This window comes from Chanos chanos, chromosome 6 (genome assembly GCF_902362185.1).
Source record: "Chanos chanos chromosome 6, fChaCha1.1, whole genome shotgun sequence".
NCBI classification, from domain to species: domain Eukaryota; kingdom Metazoa; phylum Chordata; class Actinopteri; order Gonorynchiformes; family Chanidae; genus Chanos; species Chanos chanos.
Genome location: NC_044500.1, coordinates 40,965,689 through 40,980,297, shown reverse-complemented (window position 1 = coordinate 40,980,297; position 14,609 = coordinate 40,965,689). Strand labels below are relative to the sequence as shown.

The 14,609-nt window shown below is 40.3% G+C and overlaps 2 protein-coding genes and 1 non-coding gene across 3 annotated transcripts; 1 reads left to right on the top strand and 2 right to left on the bottom strand.

Moving 5' to 3' along the window:
- Positions 1–1,086: 1,086 nt before the first annotated feature.
- On the bottom strand, positions 1,087–1,158 carry trnae-cuc (transfer RNA glutamic acid (anticodon CUC)). Its single transcript has one exon. It is a non-coding gene; the product is annotated as a tRNA-Glu (tRNA).
- A 1,276-nt stretch (positions 1,159–2,434) lies between these two features.
- mustn1b (musculoskeletal, embryonic nuclear protein 1b) lies at positions 2,435–3,410 on the top strand. The gene is made up of 3 exons (XM_030777730.1): positions 2,435–2,443; positions 2,667–2,790; positions 3,304–3,410. The coding sequence occupies exons 1-3, from the start codon at positions 2,435–2,437 to the stop codon at positions 3,408–3,410; spliced, it is 240 nt and encodes a 79-aa protein (XP_030633590.1).
- Positions 3,411–7,052: 3,642 nt separating this feature from the next.
- LOC115815423 (inter-alpha-trypsin inhibitor heavy chain H3-like) lies at positions 7,053–14,383 on the bottom strand. Its single transcript, XM_030778377.1, has 20 exons — positions 14,279–14,383; positions 12,512–12,666; positions 12,293–12,397; positions 12,027–12,189; positions 11,822–11,932; positions 11,607–11,735; positions 11,325–11,441; positions 11,034–11,202; positions 10,649–10,774; positions 10,358–10,539; positions 9,947–10,132; positions 9,687–9,826; positions 9,341–9,501; positions 8,877–8,900; positions 8,629–8,697; positions 8,336–8,449; positions 7,987–8,188; positions 7,592–7,764; positions 7,315–7,426; positions 7,053–7,206 (listed from the first exon to the last, which is right to left on the bottom strand). The coding sequence occupies exons 1-20, from the start codon at positions 14,381–14,383 to the stop codon at positions 7,068–7,070; spliced, it is 2,682 nt and encodes an 893-aa protein (XP_030634237.1). The 3' UTR covers positions 7,053–7,067.
- Between the last annotated feature and the right edge of the window lie 226 nt (positions 14,384–14,609).

The following is a 14,609-nucleotide window of genomic DNA, read 5'->3' as shown; positions in this document are numbered from 1 at the left end:
TGGAGATTGGCGGCAGTATTGCCGCGTCATTTCTTGCACAATTCCGTTAATCACTGTGGTCTGTATGTGTACTCTGTTTGTTTGGAGTTTTTGTTTTGTTTTTGTTTTTTTGCGTGTTCCTGATTTGAGGGATTTTCGTGTTCTGCGTCTCTGTGTTACTCCTTGATCAAAGATGCAAACATTGTGCCTGTTTCAGACACACACACACACACACCGTGCTTTCGTTCCTAAAACACCCTTTATCTGCGTATCACCAACCCCCCCCCCCCACCGCCGCCTGTGTTCTGACTGGGGTATATAGGCTAATATCCTATTCAGTATAGACTTAAGCACAGATCTTTTGACGAAATGTCCTTTATCTCTTAGCCCGTGTTAAAAGAACGTTTTTGTGGTAGTGTGGGTTACAGTATTCTGGTGCTAAGATCTGGTCCGTATGGGGGAAAAGGGAGAGGGGTGGAGAAATCCTTAAGAATAGAGGCTGTGTGGCGCTGGGAGCGTAAGAGCCTTTGCCCCTTAAATTTTGGCTCTTTTTATGTTTACTATTGTTCCTGATGTGAAACGGTGGAGAGTTCTCTGACAGTTGTGGTTTATGGACCAAGTCTGTGTGTTTGAATGAGCGCATGCATAGAGCACCTGCTATGTGTTCTGTCTTAACAAGGATGAACAAGACCAGGTTTGAATATCAGTCTTACAAAAATAAGAAAAGGGTTATGTTTGATTGATGATGATGATGATGAAGATGATTGTGTGTTTGAACAATGATGCTAATTTCCAATGAATTCTTCTCTTCTAGATTGACAATAACGGTTGTCTCCTATGAGGCTTTAAGGGTGGAACAGAATTGAAAATGTCATTATCGAGAGCGCGATGGAAAGAGGGGTTTTAGTACTGAACTTTACTAGATAATTAAAAAATTACTGACAAATAATGAACTTACATTATCATTCTATATGCCTTTTCCAATAAACTGTCAAAAGAAGTTTTGTCTTCTGGGATATTTGGGTGAAGGTCTGTTTTCCTATTTGCAATGGGAATTGAATTTTGTTTCCATAACATAATGGGGTACAAATTACAAGAAAAGCTGACTTCCCTGACCGGGAATCGAACCCGGGCCGCGGCGGTGAGAGCGCCGAATCCTAACCACTAGACCACCAGGGATATGGTGCTACAGCTGTCAGTGTGCTTTATGGCACTACCCCCACTACAAATATGACTACAGGGAAAAAATATATTGTAGTCAAGTGGCAATGGGAAGGACCAGTGATTTCTTACCTCCGATTACACTTGTCACAGACAGAGCCCGGAGTCTCCTCCAGCCCTCGGCACTTCACCATCCCTTTGGCCTTTGGGAGTTTTGGGAGTCACATAGTTTGTTGAACAGTCTCAGCGAACTGACTCAGCGTCTATTCTTATCGCAGCTTCGCTCAACTCCGACGCACAGAGATGGTCCTCATTCATTCACAGGGGCTGACTCACCATCCCAGAAAAGAGAAGATTGGATTATAAAGCATTCGTGAAACCACTTAAATGTTTCTCTGTATGACTTGAGGTTTTGTCAAAGCATCACAGATGTTCTCATGTCATACACCCTCTTATGTGAACGTCACCTAAAAGTCTGTGCCAAGGCTTAAAATAAGGGTGTAACCTATACTCCGTTATGATCTAAGAATTTAAAATAATACGCCTGTCTCATGCTTAATGAAATAAGGGAACTATTTAAAATGGTTACTTAATAATTTTCTGCCCCCCTGTATACTTTCTATCTCTAAATATGCAGTCAGACGTTTTGGAGAATATGAACAAGGCTGAATCCATAAAAAAGATTAATACAATTCAGGAATATGTTTCCCTATCCTTGCAAAGAGCACATGGAAGATTTCATTGCCTTTATTTCATTTAGTTATATAATATAAAACTTTCATATTCTGTTTGACCATGGCCACTGATTAGAATAATAACAATCACTAAATAATCCTATCAATAGCTAAAGAGTCCCATTGCCCAAATAAAAACACGGGAATTCTACCAAACAGGAAACACCAGCCAAATATCTGTGGAAACAAACGCCAGGTTTCTGACAGATTTGTAATGGTATACCACCGTTACAGAACTGTGGGCAAACTGGCCTGTTGGAGTGGTTTATGGTGGGGTGAGGGGTTGTTTTGTATTTTATTCGTTCAGCTGTTCAGAGGGGTCATGCTGAAAACATGGAGCCCCCACCCAGGGCTGTACTATCACTCACGTCAGGTCTAATAATACATCGTGACAACAGAGAGGAAGAGAGAGAGAGGGAAAAGAGATAGGATCCCAAAAGTGAATAACAGCATGATTGCTGTGTTAAGAGGAGGGTATATATTTGGTTAGACAAACAAGGGTCCACCAGGCATACAATCAACTCGTCACAGACAGGAATCAGGAGCAACGGATCAACACCATGTCTGAGGTACGGAGGTTCTATGCTCTGTTCAATCTTAAGTGCTAACATGAATGTCGTTCAAGTGATCTGATGCCCTTTTCAAATGTAGAAAAATGAATCAATAATAAGTACTCGAGCTGATACAGAAATAGCAAGTCACAGCAATCGATCGAAATTTCCAGACTGGTACTGTAAACTAAAATTATTCTGCTTTATTCATTCCTTTTTGTTTTGTTTTGTTTTTTTTTAGCCAGGACAAGTTAAGAAGAAGAAGCGTCCACCGGTGAAGGAGGAGGACCTGAAAGGAGCCCGCAGTAAACTGGGCCTGAGGGGTGAAGTCAAGAGCAAGACATATGAGGTCATGATTGAGTGTGGTGAGTTCATTTTCCTTTACATCTTTAGATTTTTTGTTTGTTTTTTTTCCCTTATGTCTTACTGGACATAACAGTGGGGTGAATATATTGCTGTCCCTGAAAAATAATTCACCAAAGACAAACATAACTACTGGGACTGCTGTCTTTTAGAGGTTTTGATTAATCTCACCTGACACATTCCTAAATTTGTGAGTCTGTAGTGAAACGCCTGTGTGTTAGAGAGAAACGGAGAGTGTTTCCACTCCTTCTATAGCGTGAGTGCTGTAAGTACAGGAGGGGCAAGGAGGGACTGAGCCCAGTGTCTCTGGCCTTGTTCCCAGGGCAGGGAGGTGACCAGCACAGCTCAGACAGAATAACAGACAGTCTGCTTTTAAGATTCTTCTTATTTACTTTAAGTTGGTGAGATCTGTTCTCTGAAAGTGGACAGACCCATTTTATTGGTGTATTTTATATGTGTAAAAGCATTCAAGCTCCTGACATACGTTTTCTGTGTGCGTGTGTGTTTGTGTGCAGAGCGTATGGGAAAAGTGGCACCTTCTGTGTTCAGTGGAGTTCGTTCAGGAGCAGAGACTGCTCTGGAAAAGCCCCAACCTCCTGCAGGCAGTGTGTTTGGCAAATAGTTTGCCAGGCCGATTGGAGGGACACTAAGGCTACACAAAATGGCATGTGGATTGAAACTCTGTTAAGACTCTTAAGAAATTTCAAAAGAACTGAGCTTAAGTGTGGATCTGAATCCAGTTCTTTGTTTAATTGTTTAACTGTAAAGTGAGAATGCTGTGTTTAAGAATTAAGACTGGAAGGAGAACAGTTTCTCCAGCGAGTTCGAATCAAGGCCTTTGTCCTTGAGAGATGATATGTTGTGTACTTCTTTCATATTTTGGAAATTTAATGTCATGCTGATTGTTCATTTTGTACCACAGTCTTACGCTTAAATTTTATACATTAAAATGGATTATGACTTCATTTCCAAGATTTGTTTTCTTAAATATATAGTAATGGGCACGAGAGTATGAACTGATGGTATTAGCTGGAACATCTTTGCCATTGTTATGAATCAACCAGTAGGTCACATTCTCTCTTTCTCACATTCTGTTTGAAGTTTCACTGACACTGCGTAGTTAGACACAGTCATGTTATGTTAGGTTAACATCAAGTCACCCACATTAAAATATCTTTTTTGTGCACGTAAAAAAACAGGTATTTAAATCCTACTCCACTTTAAATTGTAAACTGTACAAAGTCAATCATAGTCTAAAATACATTAAAGAACATGCAGCTTCAAGTATGTCTGTGCATACCTGGTGGTTCTGAACCTCTGTCCACTGCCCTCTGTTGTAGTTATATTGATTACTCGCCTCAAACTTCAGATCGTGACTGGCCGGTAGAGGGCAACAGTGAGAATAAGAAAGACAACCACAGATCCCAGCTTTTGATTGTGTTCTCTGTGAAATACTGCACTGAAATGCACAATCTAAATCTTTATCTTTGTTGATGTGCTCCATGACCCTACACAGATCTTACCAAATGTTCACCGTCAAATCATAAGTTAATGACCCAGGTTAACACAAAGGTATCCGTTCAGACTCTGATTTTACTGCTAAAAGATGTATTCTTGTTATTAGGATTAGGATCATATAGGATCACTTACCTTTTGTTCAAGAGCTGTTGGATGGTGAAGTAAGCTACACTCACAGATGCTTGGCGAAGTCTCCGAAGATATTTCATTTCCTAAGACAGGAAATGTAATATCTTTTACAGTCAAACTGGCCAGGCCCTGGACGGCAAACTCCTGCCTCCAGCTTCTAACAAGTCAACACACATGTGCAATTATGATCCATGTTTTGTAAAATCTTAAATCTTTACAGCACTGACAGAGATACCTCATCATCTATGGTACCGTCGTGTTTCGGGTCATACGCCAGCGTTTCACACCCTCTGTGCAGGCAGTACACATGGTTGTTCTTGTCTAACTCTCCAGCTAGACAGTTGTCCATGTCTAATTCTCCAGTTTCTGGTCAAGATTCATTTGTCATTGCAACTGTGTATTTTGTATTGCTCTCAGTGAAAACTCCAGTTTGTTTTCCATCACAAAGTAGCGTAGTTGTACTCTTTCTCTGTCTGTGTCAGTGGTCACGAACTGATAGTATGTTACACAACTTACTGGGGATAAAAATATATACAAAAACACTTGTGAATTTTGTTTTTGTTAAATAACCTCTATGAAAACCAGGTGAAATGTGAAGACAAGGGCTCCGCTGATCACCTGAAGTCACACTTCAACACCACGAGAAAGAAGAGGTCAATGATTAGTGATTCTGTGTGCTAGTTGTACCCTCAGGAGCATCGACCAGGGTGGCATGACCTTAATGAACTTGTGTGTTGGCTTCTTGTTTGCTAAACAGCCCACACACTCCGCCCCAGTTAAATTATTTCAGTGCCAGATCTTTAGCAAAAAGCAACTTTAGCTTCTGTGAATCCACTGATGACATCTGTCCCGTAGGACCTGCAAATACATCTATGTTCCAGATCAAATGTGTTCCTTTTTCTGGTAATAGTTTAACTCTGTAGCCTTAATTGAGGTCACATAAACACATTAGAGAGTGGCTATATTCAAGAGCCTGTTTTATCTACTCTACCTTTTGCTTCCTCTCTCTGTACCTGCCAAACAGCCCTGTTTGTGTTGTTATGGTGACTAAATTTGTAGTATTTTGGTATTTGTTTCTGTCATTTTTATCAGAAAAGGACATTTATCCTGGACACCTACCTGTGCCTCCATATGACGTTATAAGAATATAAGAAATATTATAAGAATTATGAGAAATGAGATCCATGTGTGTTTGCTCCATGTTAGGGCTACCTGTAGTGGCATAAATTGAAATTCAAATTTAAATCCCATAAATGTTTTTTTTTTCTTCTTCTTCCTTTCTATTTGAAAACATTTTATCAAATGCATGGTTTAGTGACAGAGAAGCCCAGACAGTACAGAAGCACAGCTGCAATCAGTACCTGGAACATTACACAGAATGATGTGACAGAGTGATTTAACAGACGATATTTTCTGTAAACTCAGTAGTTCACCTCATCCCCCCAACCCCCACCCCCTCCCGCTTTGAGGCCTTTCATAGCAAGATTTAGAGCAACAAGTAATTTGTAGACCAAGTAGTTAGGCGGCTGAAATGCGTAAATAGAGAGAGAAAGAACTTTTTGCCATTTGCGTTTGAATCGCTTTGGGAAATCAGTCTCCAGTCGAAAGAGTTCAGCAAGTAATTTATGTTTTTTAGATCCAAACGATCTGAAAACAAGAACACGCGGTGTCAACAGTATCGAAGCGCCACTTTCACACAGCACCCATGGTGCTTTGCCCAACTCAAGGATAGATTTGAGTTGAATATTGGGGCGGGAGCAAGGCGACAGGGTAGAGTTCTTGAACCTTCTATAGGAGTTCATTTAAGCCTTACCTGGATTCTCAGCTTCAGGGTAAACGAATTTCTTACGTCTTCAGGCTGCTTTGCTGTACAGGCACCGCTTGTCTGAAATGTCTATTAGAGTGTTGTCTGGTGTTGAGGTGGCGAGTGGTGACGGATTTTAGTCCCTTTTCAGGTCGATATTTTTTGTCCTGTTGTATATAGTGTATCGATACGAAAATAGAAGTTTTGTATAAGCCACAGTTTCAGAAAAACGCGACTGAGATCGGTTAAGTTGATTGATGCAGGCAACTCGGAGACATCCTTACGAATGCGCGAGGACGGCTTAACGTTGAGCGAAAGAGTGAGTGAGCAAGAAGAAAAGCTCACAAGGTGCCTCGCATCTCAATGTAGGATAGTGCCCCACGAAGACAACGGTAGTAAAAGATGGGACTATCAGTTGTTTTGCCAGTAAACAGTTGTTTGCTGGACATGAATGTAAAATGTAAATGTAAACTGGTAAAAATGCAGGAATGTGTGGAACCAACCATCAACCCCTTTAACTTAATGCACTTTGGGATCAAGCAAAATTGTACTCAAAACCGTAGCCAGGAATTACAACAAATCAATAACGATGATAAAGCCGAATCAATTACTGCAATGTTTATTTGGTAAATTAAGTTGTATTTATCAGAAGAAAATCTTTCATTTTCAGCTTATTATTTAATATTTTTGTTAGCCAAGAGTTTCCCAGTATTTTGTGGGTTTGATCATATGCTTGATATTAAAATGATTATACTGGATTTTACCGAAGGATAATGCTCTACTCTCAGAATAAGAGTGATAATTAATGATGATAATTAATGCTGCCACTCAGATGGTCTTAAAGAGCCCAGAGACAATGTAGTCTGAGACGGTTCCATCGATGACTCCTTTGCCATTGTTATGAATGAACCAGCAGGGCACATTCTCTCCATTCTTTATGTCATGTCTGAAGTCTCGCCTCCATCCTCTAGTCAGACAGAATCATGTAACACTGGGTTATCACTGGTTTAACCTTGAATGCAATTACTCTTGAATGTATTGAAAATGACAGAAAGTAGCATATGTTTGAGTATACCTATTCACTCTGAGCTCATGTCCTTTCACAAACATGGTGGCATCTGGTTTGTCTGGATCCTGCCCTTCGTATAAATCACTCACCTCAAACTTCACACCATGGTAAAACTGTCCTGCAGAGAGAAAGACTCAGCATGAGTGAGAATACAAAAGCAGCCAAGTGATGACTATGACATTTAACCACAGTTCTCTTTATGGTTTACTCGACTGAGTTGTACTATGTACAACATAGACAGGTGTCTTTGATGGTTTCCTCCATAATTTCACACAGAAGTTACCAAGCAGGCCATGAACAGAGGGGGAGAGGAGGTGGCTGTCCAGGGTGTAGAAGCCCAGGAAGTCCTGATGGTACGGATGTTTTTCCCACACTTTGTGGAGGATGATGACAAATTTCACAGAGTTCCTAAGGGTCACTGTCAGAGTCCGGTCCTTAGTGAGCCGCACATCCATACTGTGCAAAGAAGGAGGGTTGGTATTCAGCTGTTGAATATGTTCTTACAGGATGGAGGTTACCAACACTGAATCAAAACATCTGTGAAGTATTGAAGTCTTTTGAGTACATATATTTATGTACGTATGTATGTATGTATGGATGTATGCATGTATGTGTGTGTGTGTGTGTGTGTGTGTGTGTGTATATATGTATATGGCAATGATGAGTTTTTTCACTCACTTTGGTCCCTTGATGGAGGCGGTATCAGACCAGACGAGCTTTATCTGTTCGTCACTCTCAGATATGACAATCTCCTTTGTGCTCACCATCAGTTTGACACCCAGATTTTCATGAATAATCCCAAAACGCCCAAAATAGGTATTCACCTGGCTGCCCCTGTCAGCCTTCTTATTTTCTATTGTTTGCCCATTGACAAAAATACCTGTGGGACAACATTCAAATGGGCATCAGACCTTTATTCTTAATGTTTTAGATTATTGTGAATGTGACGGAGAGACCGCTTTGGCTTCCATAGTGAGAATATAGCACAGTGAACATGTCGGCCTTAAACTGGTAAGCATGTTCTCACCTGACTTTGGGTCCCTCAACAGGTTGAAGATGGACCCTGGTGTGCTATCAACATTAAAGCAGAGAGCATCGTTCTGTTCCGGCAGCTCAACAATAATGTGTGGATCTCCGTCCGCTGTCGGTCATAGTTGAACAGTAAATTAACACACACGTGTTTTGGAAACTTTGAACCAGCTTCGGATATTACATTGCATACATCATAGGTGATTTAGTTAGATAATTCTGTGCCATTACATTATTGTGATTAAGTCATGAAATGATGTTTACTTGAAGACAAACTTAGCTGAAACTCACCAAAATTGATGGACTGACTGTACCTGTTGGAATGCTGGGTCAGCTGAGGAGTGGGCGGAGCATAGTAACCTAGAGGAGCATTTTTATACCTTTTGTGATTGTTACGTTTTCTGTTATTAAATTCTGATTTTTAGGCTTCTGTAAAATCTTATACCACAGGAGTGGTTGCACAATATATACTTTTATTGCATAAGGTGACTGACAAAGTGTTACCCATATGCTTTCATGGCATAGTCATACAAACTTACCCTGACTTGTAGGTTGCCTCTGATCTGTGAAAATTACAACAGGAGTATAATAACATGGACAAGTCATTATGGAAGATGTTTTCATTATAGTGCCATGTAGATTATTTTTAGTCAAAGTCCTGAGCATTAGATTAAGTAACACCTCACGTCATAAAGTAAACAGACCAAAGCTATCTTGTTCTGACTGTAGAGATGAACTTGCACTGGATATTCAGTACGTGGTTTTGAGTTCCATAAACAGCCTTAGAGTTTTGATTTTAAGACCAATCAATGTCTTTAAAAATGGCATATGTTCTTGCTTTAAAAAGCTTTAAGAGACAGCTAGCATCTCTTTTTTTTTCCCTCTGCTGTACCAAGAAAAATGTACAAAATCATTACCCCAAAATTATGGTATATAACAACCTATGAATTTTGTGTATCTTTACAACCCCAATATTCAGAAAATCAGCCCTTTTATCACATACCTTCAGTCAGTTTGTCTGCAATGAGCATGTAATCTCCCTGTTTGTCAGTCTGTGGGTTATTGATCACCATGGTGGTGAGTGGGGTGACAAAGCTGTAACGCAGGGAGAGGTCCAAGGCCTCAGCAGTAAAATTCTCCCTCTCCTCAGGTGTGCCTATGTCTCTAACACAAAAGAGAACATCATACACATGTGCATTCGCTGCAGGGTTTGCCACAGACTTGGTGAGATTATGTGTGTCTGATAATAATAGTGTGTAAAGTGTGGAACATTACAGTATGGCGCTACTGCTATGAGATTGAATTAAACCTATCATATTGATCAGATTAGGAACATAGATCTCGCTGACCTCTTATCCAAGAGCTGTTGTATAGTCAGGTATGCCCACAGACGCTCAGTGATGTCTCCAAAGATGTATTCATCCTCAGTATATATAATATCCCACTCTGTAGCACTGGCCCAACCGTGGACTGTGAACTCCTCATCCACCTTTTCAGAACTCTGTGCACAAATGCATTTTGCATGTTTGTCACTTTCACAAGTAAAATTCTACTGCACCTATGGATTCATGGTAGCAAACTGATTTGTCTGATGTGAACTGTCTCTCACCCCCTGCGCAGACACTTCAATCAGAAAGCCGTTCATCTTTGTGTCAATCAGACGCCCAGCGACCACGATTTCGGAGCCGCTGAAGAGCTGCTTAAAGTGGCTCTCAGTTAATGAATTCACCATGTTCTCTGGGTAATGCATGTCCACTTCCAACAATAGTGGGCTAGCCACTTCATCATAGAAACCCTTTAAATACAAGGCCATTGTTTACAATCAGGATCATCTTCATCATAAAGTGAACGTGATATTTTTGCTAAGAATGAGTTTTCATTGGGTGCCAAACACTTGTTAAATTAGCTTTACAAGGATGTGCTGCATATCTGATGCTCTTGAGTGTCTTTGCATGCATTTGCTCCTGGTGTGAACTTCCATGGAGTATTATGTAGAATAGAGTGTTCGCATCAGGGTCACCTGTAGCTGAAGAGCAGCATCTGAAGCCTCGTAGATTCTTCTGGCCAGACCATTGTTCTGCCTGGCCATCGCATCCAAGAAACCATAGTCAAGGTTATAGCCATAACCCAGGCAGAACAGACTCATAGTCCCGTTAATAGCATGATGCACATTCTCCTGGATCCTTTGTCTATTTGTCTCACCTGTACACACATAGACAGTGCTACACATTGATCTTCATAGCAAAAAATTGCATTGAAGGTCAAAACACCAGCTCATGTAAGACATGTTACAAATGAAGTTAGAACACACCATGAGTTGGATTTCCATCAGTCAGTAGGACCACCATGGATGCGCTTTCCTCAGGAAGCAAGTTGTTTTTCGTATCATTAATTAGAATCTCCACTGCTTTCATGACTGCAGAGTTTATATCGGTGCCTGCCAAAACAAGAAAAGACATTTATTTGTCAACCAGTCAAAGTTTAGGAGACATCTTACACGCAGACTCCTTAATTTTAGATCAAGAGTAGCTGTAGTCTTTAACTGGACAGTGGTGCCAAATTCCACGCTCTGGTTATCTGAGCATTCCTTTGTAGAGTACAGCTGTTAGCTACACTTTCTAGTTGGATTCTTGCTTGTTTTTTCTTTGATCTGTTTACTAAGGTAAATGGCCCTTGTAGGAATGTTGTTGACTCACCGCCTTCAGCCTGCATTGTTTTGACAAAATCCTTAGCTTCTTCCACATTCTCCTGTGTAGCTTTTTTTAGTGAGGGTGACCAAGGATCAACGGTATTATCAAACAAAACCAATGTAAAGTAGTCTTCTTCATGTAAGTCATTTAGAATGGTCTCTAGTGCTTCTTGGGTCTACCAGCATACATAGAAAAAGAGGCAATAAATTCACATGTGAAAATCTTATTAGTAATAACAGTGACCAAATTTTTATTTTAGCCATTTCATCTAAACAGTCACACTCTCATGTCTGTTACCTGCTGTATTTTGGTTCCCTTCATGGATGTACTGACATCTAACACAAACACAACACTTTTTGGTATTTTTGCCAAATCATCTGGGGCAAAAAAGTGTACAAAGTACCCATTTACTATCTGAAAGAAGAACATAAACAAACCACAGGATCATTTAGATGTGTAGCAAAACAGTCGTTTAAAAGATGCCTCGCTATGCTGATTCTCACTGCATAGAAACTTGACTTAACCATTGTAAGTATTTCAGGTCTGTTCATTCTGAGTTCATTATGAGTTCATTCTTACCTGAATATCACCAAGACGCTCTGCACGGTTCACATCATATTTGATGAAGAAATCACCATCAATCAGTGTGTTGGCACAGTCAGGACATGTTTTCTGCTGCTCCAGTGTTGGGCAGAAGGACACGTGTGCCTGAAAGGTGGGTAATAGGTTGAAGGACAAAATACAGGGGACTCATAAAAACATAACACTTGTTCACTCTCTGTCAATCATCTCACCTTTTTATCAGTGACAGTTTTCTGTACCAGGGGAAGCAGTTCATTTGTGATAAACGTGGCATTGACATCCAGGAAAGTAATACCCTGTGGTTCATAGACATCTGCAACAATCTGTGGGGCAAAAGATGGCTCTAATGAAACACTGAGCTGTGCTGAATTGTTTACACACATGGGGTTCATTAAGAAACCAAGATAAATATTGAACCTCAAAGTGCTGAACCAACTCTTTGGGTTTAACACGGATCATCATCTCGTAGGTGCCAAGACGTCGCTGGAGCAGCTCCTCATAAGTAAGTACAAATGTGACATTACTGTTGGCAGCAACGTTGACTGACATGGAGAACATCTCCATCTTCCTCCCTGAAGCCCTGAAATTTATGCATAGTCAGTCACACACATCACTCCCACTAACATGAGAGCAGCAGCATAGAGTAGACACTGAACCGCTCACTGGCTTTTTTCTTCACTCACTTTACCAGGCCAGCAGTCTGCCCTGTGGATACAGCTTTCTCATACTGCTTCTTAGCTTTTTCTTTCTCCTTTACCTCACCCACGTAAACCCGACCTTCAGTCTCCCTGGAGCAAAAACACATTGTTGGCTGGTTTAGTCAAACAGGTCAAGAACAAAGAGGTATGAACCATTCTGTGCTTAAAATAGAAGACATTTCTGTAAAACTTTATATGACTGACATGGTGAAGTTGGTGATGAAGGCAGTCTTGGGTAACTCCATGTCAAAAAATGCTTCCTTAGACATGTTAGCCTTGTTCAGAGCCACAGTAGTCACAATTGTGTGGGCAAAACGTGATGCCACTTTACAGTCGATCCTCATGCTCACCACCTCAAGCTTTCCCAAAGAATACAAAGCAGAGACAAAGTGAAACAAGTAGAGATGGGTACCATTTCAGCGAACTGAGTGGAACTGTGTCAGTGCCCGTGAATAGCTTGTATATGATGTCCTAATGGCTGAGTAATAGCAAATGTCATTTTGAGGCGTGTACATGTTTATTTCCCGTGATGACATAGAAAATTCCCTTTTCTTTATTCATGTGTGAATCACTCTGGTAGACTTAACCTCACTTATGTCTAGACAAGTCATTTCATGAGACGTATACCATTTAATTGCAGTGATATAATAACATAAAATACTTCCATCACATGGGTAGTAATAAACAGTTAGAAATGCCAGCACTGTGTGTCTATACAAGTAGTATTTCAAGACCTATTGAGTTAGCAAATATCTGTTTCATGGAAAAGTTTCATTTCACCTTTTAGTGGCATTCAACATTACCATTTGATCAAAATTCTGATAGGGTGTCCAATTAGCAAATAAATATGAAAGGGTGACCAAGGACCCACAAGCACCATGTAACTTAAACATGTCATGAAACAACTACCTATATAAATACTCAGCTGATATCCTCAATGAAAGGCTCATATCATCTTAATTCTTATCATCTTGATTCACACTTAGAGAGTTTAAGTATGTCACTTAATTAGAATCACTTGACAGACAAATGACAGAGTCTGTTCTCCTTCATACAGAAAAACTAAAGGCTGATTGTTTTCAATTATTATAAATATGTTGTGTACCATAGATAATATATTACTAGACACAGTGAAGCAGTTACAAGAAAGCTCATGGGACACACAACAGAGCAGAGCAATTAAGTGTCTGGGGCTACTATCCTGAAATCAAAGCCAAAAGTTGATTTATCAAACATGTATTCGGTTTAAAAATATCTTCAACTCATCAGCACATTTATTCATCTCCAAACAAAAAGAAATCAGGTCGAAAATCAAGTATAAAAGACTGTAGATACATAGTCTCTACCATGTAACTGCCAAACTAAAGGACATACTTTAGCAAATAGGACATGCGAAGTACATTTAAACCTCGGGATTCCAAACCTGTGTGGTTCCTAAACAGCACAGCTAAGAACATCCCAGCATAATTTTGGTCATGAATAAAAATGCCAGGCAGAACCAGACACTCATTATGTTGGCTGTCATGGCAAGAGGATGTGATCTTAGCGAGGGGGGATAATTGTTGGGGTGTATTTGGAAACGTTGCATTGACAAAGATTGCACAACTTGCTGCTATTTGACCAGAAACAATGACAAACATGAAGTTGGCATTGCACTCCAATTAAAAGACATGATTACTTACAGTGAGCTACCATCAAAAACACATGCTCCCTCACCATCATGGCCATGAATTGTTTCGAGATGTAACACAAGACAGACTCTAGTATCAATCTAAGATGTAATCAGGGAGTTCATCAAAAGTAGAGTGTCCAAGATGGTACAGTGAAGCTACTTGTGACGGTCCACCACCCTATTAAGACCCTTCATGTTGATGTTTCCTGTATTTTGGCAGTTATAATAACAATGGTCTTCGTAAACCAGCAAGAACATTATTATTTTAAATACAGCTCGGAAAGACAATAAAGCCTTACCTCTTGCTCACTGTGGTTTGAAATAACCGGTGCTCCATCGTATCCAGCAGGAACACACACACAAATACATACACAAAACAGCAGCATGATCCACACTAGAGCCATGGTTTCCCCCCTCCAACTTTCCTCCTCTTCAACAGTGCGCTTAAAAATCAGCCAAAAAGAGAGAACAGATTCAGCATGAGTACCTCAGCTTGCTCAGTTTATCTGCAGAAGCAGGGACTGATATGGCATGATACAGTGATATGTGGTTGTCTGTGTTTCTCTATATTGAATGGCCTGCACACTTAACCTCAGTTATACTAAGTCATTAATCACGCCAGGTCTTTCG